Raw genomic sequence first — 5,819 nt, 5'->3', positions numbered from 1 at the left:
CTATTTATGCAGCAGCATATCTTATAAAGTCACAGAAGTGTGTCGGTGTCTCTGTTAGCAGTAGCGAGTCTATACTCCGGATCCAGTCCACCAGGAACAAATACATTGCATCATTAAATTACATTTAATAAGCCATAAATATTCCAAGAGTTGCCATAATTGAAATATATTTCACACCGTTAGTAATGCAGTGGTGTCTGTTGTCATGGAAACCATCTCCGTCTCACTTCCTCCTTCCTGTTTGAACCAGCTGACGGAGGGGCGTGGCTTCCCCGAGACGTTGCACTCGAGAGTCACGCTTTCGCCCGCTCGAACCGTCAGCGGCCCGGACGGCGTCACGCGCACCTTCGGAGGCTCTGAACACACAAACAAACACTCATCATACAGGTGACTGACAGCAGAAGTATACACTTGCTTTTTATTTTATTAGATTTTTTTTCCCAAGTTCGTTTTATTTAGTTTTAATAATTCATATACAGCATTTACTCCATTTCTATCTTTTGTTTTCATTTTTATTTTATTTGAGTATTACTTTCAGTTTTTCCTGATACAGCTCAAAATGCAGCATGTGAACTTTGGTTGGATGTTGTTTTACATGTCAAAAAATGCCCTTCTGGTCGAGCCGGGTAGTTATTTTGACAGAATACACTAGTAAAGTGAAGCACAAGAGATTAATTAAATCAAAATTGAAAATTAAGAAACAAAAGTAATTTCCTCTCTGGTATAATTCATATTTTTGCACATATTATTATTCTAGCTTTTGTTCTTTGCAAATTCCAGACTTTTTCTTTTATTTCATGTTAATATATTTTTTTTACTGCTAGATTTGTGTTTGGATTAGTTTTTGCCTGTGATAATTACAGTATCATACTAGCATCAGTCAATAACAGAAACATTGTCTATTTAAAGTCACCATGAAATCAAAATGTAATATTGCAGTGTTTATTCAAACTAATTTATGAGTGCACATCATTATTTCCATCATAAGTTCCTCTTGCAGCATCTCTTCTCTTCTCTGATGACGAGGGCGGGGCTATAACCTGTCACTCACATGAGATCAGCCAATAGCCCACATGTGTTTTTGTCCCTGAAGCGTTTCACTCGGACATACGACACAACAGGGTAGAAAAGACGAGCAACTTCCCTTCCATGGCCACTTTAATCTGCGAGAAACACACTGGACTCACGTTTGATGCTCAGGGTGGCAGTGATGGTGGATTTTCCCTGAGCGTTGGTGGCAATGCAGCGATACCCGCCCTGGTTTTTGAGACGGATGTTGACAATGGTCAGGACGGCACCATCAGGTCCAAGCTTTACGTTATCTGTGACAAAATACAGCATAACACGTAAACCCATTAACGCCATGATCTGATGTGTCACCTGTCTTTTTACTAACTAACGGCATTATGCTTTCTAAAAAATGTTTTTCGATGGGTCCATAAAGAGATCCTTTAACATCCATAAAACCTTTTCATTCCACAAAGGTTCTTTATGTTTTTTAAATGTTCTTCACACTAAAATAAAAATGGTTCTTTTAATAACTGATGTTGAAAGGTTCTTTGGGGAACCAAGAATGGTTCTTCTACTTTCTTCCACTACTAGGTTTCTCCTACTATAGACCAACTCGTTGGCTCTCATTTGTCCTTTGGAAGAATTTAATGATAAATATGTGAGTTTTGATGACAGACTTTGGTATCTTTAACAATCCTGAGCACGTACTGAGATACTGTTGAGATGTGAAACTCTAGAAGAGACGCACTCAACATGTGATCTGCATTTAATCCCATTTCTCCAGGAGAAACCAATGAGTTAATTAAGAACAATTTAGTTTCAAAGGTTAAATCTCTTAAAAAAAAAAAAAAAAAAAAATATCTGAGAAAATTAAATTATGTGTGTTTTAATAGTCTTTATGCAAAGTTTTTTACCGTACTAAAAACTGGATTTAAATAAAAAAGGTTTTACGAACCGCTTCCGGGTCAAAAGGAGGGTGTAAAAAAATGTGTTTCCCCCTTTCACTGGATGATTCAGCAGATTTTCTGAGATGTGAACAACGCACCTCCCAGCGGCTGGTTGTTGATCCTCCTCCACTCCAGCTGGACGGGCTGAGCTCCGCTCGTCACACGGCACTGGAAGCTGACGGTGTCGCCGAGGTTCACCGCAGCCGCTTTCGGTCGGACCGACGCCACGGGACTCTGACCACACACTGATGTGAACACACAACACACATGCTTGAGTCAAACACACATTCACATGTTTCAGCCTATGACTGAATGCTTCTGACTGTCAGTTAGATCAGGGGTTTTCAATCTTTCACTGGCCACAGACCACCAAATATGATCATCCTCACGAAGGACCCCATATTTAAAAGGCTGCTATATGTTTTCATGTATAATTTAAAGACCCGATATATTGTCTATAGTATAAGTGTCCTTTATTTTTAGTGATTTATACTTGAGAAATGATTTCAAAGCACCTTCACAGTTGTAAACAGGAAAATAACAGAATTAATGGCGCAAACTTCAAATATACCAATTCAAATTATTATTTGAAAAAATATTTCTACTTAATGTATTGTTAAAGATATTTATTTGTTGTTGTTTATTTATTTTAATCTCATTTTTAATATTTAGTTATTTTATCACATTTTATTTTTATTCTTATTAATCTCACTAATTAATTAATTAATTTATGGGAATATATTTATTTGATTAATTTTTTTATAATTTGTTGTTACATTTTTTACATTGTTTTTCTCTAGACTTTTCCACAGACAACTTTTTTATAATTTGTTTATTTATTTTTACTTTTTTTACAGTGTTTTTCTCCACTGACTGCCGCCACTCTCCTGTGGCCCCTGGTTTGAAAACCTCTGAGTTAGACGACATGATTGAGAAAATCTTTTTTGTTTAATTTCAGATATGGCTGATTTCATTTTCGAGTCTTCGTCAGATGAACCCTTCGCTCTCGCTGACCTTCAGTCCTGCTCTGCTAAACAAACGCAAGCAAAAATCAAACTCCACTCAATCTGTTTTTGGCACAACAGAATCACTTGATGAGAAAACTAAACCAGTGAGTGTGATTTGATCACATTTAATGTGCTTATTTAAAAGTGACAGCATATCAGAATATTATAAAGCAAAGCTGTGAACGCATTATCTTAATTTAATGGGACGTGTGATGTGTCCCACAAAGCCTGTCAAAAAAATAAATGAAACAGAATGCAACAACAGTGACGAAGATTTGCAACTAAACACACAAGAATATTACAACGGAAACCATTGCAAAGATTGAAACTAGCATTTGAAAATATATTTTCTTTAAATAAAAAATAAAAAAACATGAATTTGCAAACAAATGAATATACGTTACGTCTAGAAATAATTAAATACACCATTTCTGGCAATTCTGTAAAATTCTACAAAATGTGGGAACCAGTTTTTTGGCTCTTTGTCTGTTTTTGATGTTTAAAAAATAATATATATAAAAATGAAAATAAATGTTGCAGTTTTGCTGTCAGTGTTGGACCGTGTGATTTAATCAGTCTTTACAGCCTGACTTCAGACTATCACTGTATTTTGTTGTGGAGAAAAACAGACCAAGATAAAGAAAAGCCAGTTAAACGAAGCGGACGTCTGACACACAAAACAACTGACCTCTGTTCACTGTTTTCTGATAAATTTCATTAAATGTGCACATTAAACTAACGCTGCTACAGAAAACAAATACAACTGAAACAAGATGCAAACAATAATCTATTTCAGAACAATTACAACTAACTTACCTTAACAGTGAAAATACAGCACAAAAGGTTTCAAAACTAAAATCTTGGGATACACACAAAAAAAAAAAAAAAAAAAAAACTGACATAAAAGAGAGAGAAAGTGCTTCACCTGCGTGCAGGACGGCCGAGAGAATCAGCGCTGCGGTTCCAACCTTCATGATGGACTGGAGATCTTTCTCTGTCTGATCCCTATGTTACACTGACACACTGTCTGTCACACACTCTACAGAGATATTCCTCCCATCAGCACACACACACACACACACACACACATACACAGAGAGAGAGAGAGAGAGAGAGAGAGAGAGAGAGCTTATCTGTTTTGTTGAACTCAGTGTGGCATCAATAACTGCTGTCTTGTGTTTCTATGGGTCATGTTTTGCTTTGTGGGAACCAACCAGATAACAAAAATGTGTTTTAAGAATGTTACAAAAACATTATTTCTGAATGTACTCTGAATGTTCAAACGTCAAAAAGTTTTTTTCTTGGATATGCAAATGTTAAGGGAACATTCTATTTTATCTCTCTTTAAACATTATCAGAGTAATATTACTTGTGAATGTTCTCTGAACGTTCCAAAACAAGTAATAACATTTAAAAAAATTCACAACTAAACATTTCAGGTAAAATAGTTCCATGAGCAATGAATAAATAATAATGCTCTCAAAATGTTAGCACAAAAACGTTAAAGTCCAGATAACTTTGAACAAACCTTCTATTAATGTTACTGGAAGAACGTTAGTTCAGAGCTTAGAGAGAACCTCGAGAGAACGTTCCCTGTTAGCTGGTGTGCACGACCTACAAATCCTGCGTTTACCACGATGAACACTGCTGGAGTCAGATTCATAACGGGACTAAATAACGTCCTACTTCACATCTAAACATGTCAAACATACAGGATAATTATATCAATTTAACAACCACAGAAGTGCAAAATGTCTTCTTGTAGGCGTAACGTTTAGTTTAGACGACAGTAATTATAATTCTCTTTATACAAAAACAATAGCCGTCTTCACTGGCTGATTAGACATTTAGTGTGTATGTTTTAGAGACTGACTGAAACTAAACAGAAATCACAATAAGATGCAGATATGCACAGAAGGACCTGAGAACATGTGCTGTTACTGTATGGAAGCTTTTGTTCTTCAGCAAAAAGATGCACTAAAGTTGAAAACGCCATAGAGAACAAAAACCAGCAATACTTGTCAATTGAAAATCTTAAAGATTATTTTTAACAAACACGTTTTAGCACACAACATTACAATAAATCCATCATTAACAATTACAATAAAATAGATCCTCTATTAATTTAAATTTCTCACCCAGCTAATATTTCATGCTGAGGCGAATGTAGGCATGATAAAGGCTGTATATATGTAGGGTTAGGTATCGTTTGGGTTTTTATTAAACCGGTGGATCCTTTTAAAACTTAAAAGTAGACGGTGCCTTATCCGATACTTTAACAAAAAAAGAGCCACAAAACGATGGTGGATTGCATTAAAGAATTTAAAAAATCTTTAAATTGAACAATATATTAAAAGTTTAAAGCGTACACAACTATATAAAATATAAGTAAATACAAAACACAACAAATTTACATAAAACATTCACAATAAAACCTAAGCCACCTAACCGAACTACAATAATTTAACAGACACTATATAACACTAAATAACAGTTACAGTAACTTGTTAGCTATGTCATCAGCTACCTGATATTCTGATTCTCAAATATGTGGATGTGAATGTGTTTTGTCATTTAAAAACCTTTATAATGATCATATTAGGTGATCTATAAATCGCGATGGGCCGCCGCCATGTTAGTTTGTGCCGCGGTTCAGAGAATCGGTACATACCGTTCATATACAGTGAGGAAAATAAGTATTTGAACACCCTGCTATTTTGCAAGTTCTCCCACTTGGAAATCATGGAGGGGTCTGAAATTGTCATCGTAGGTGCATGTCCACTGTGAGAGACATAATCTAAAAAAAAAATCCAGAAATCACAATATATGATTTTTTAACTAATTATTTGTATGA

The 5,819-nt window shown here is 35.4% G+C and overlaps 1 protein-coding gene across 1 annotated transcript in view; it reads right to left on the bottom strand.

The window, feature by feature from the left end:
* sid4 (secreted immunoglobulin domain 4) overlaps positions 1-4,144 on the bottom strand; it is an 8,937-nt gene extending 4,793 nt beyond the window's left edge. The window contains exons 1-4 of the mRNA XM_084106017.1: positions 3,891-4,144; positions 2,057-2,203; positions 1,188-1,322; positions 178-356 (exon numbers count right to left, since the gene is read on the bottom strand). Coding sequence (XP_083962143.1) covers positions 178-356; positions 1,188-1,322; positions 2,057-2,203; positions 3,891-3,939 — 510 coding nt within the window. The 5' untranslated portion in view covers positions 3,940-4,144. The remainder of the gene's footprint in view (positions 1-177; positions 357-1,187; positions 1,323-2,056; positions 2,204-3,890) is intronic.
* Positions 4,145-5,819: the final 1,675 nt, after the last annotated feature.

The sequence above is a fragment of the Abramis brama genome (assembly GCF_963993115.1).
Source record: "Abramis brama genome assembly, chromosome: 2".
In the NCBI taxonomy this organism is placed as follows: Eukaryota; Metazoa; Chordata; class Actinopteri; order Cypriniformes; family Leuciscidae; genus Abramis; species Abramis brama.
The sequence above is the reverse complement of the archived record's forward strand: the minus strand, read 5'-3'. Positions and strand labels throughout refer to the sequence as shown.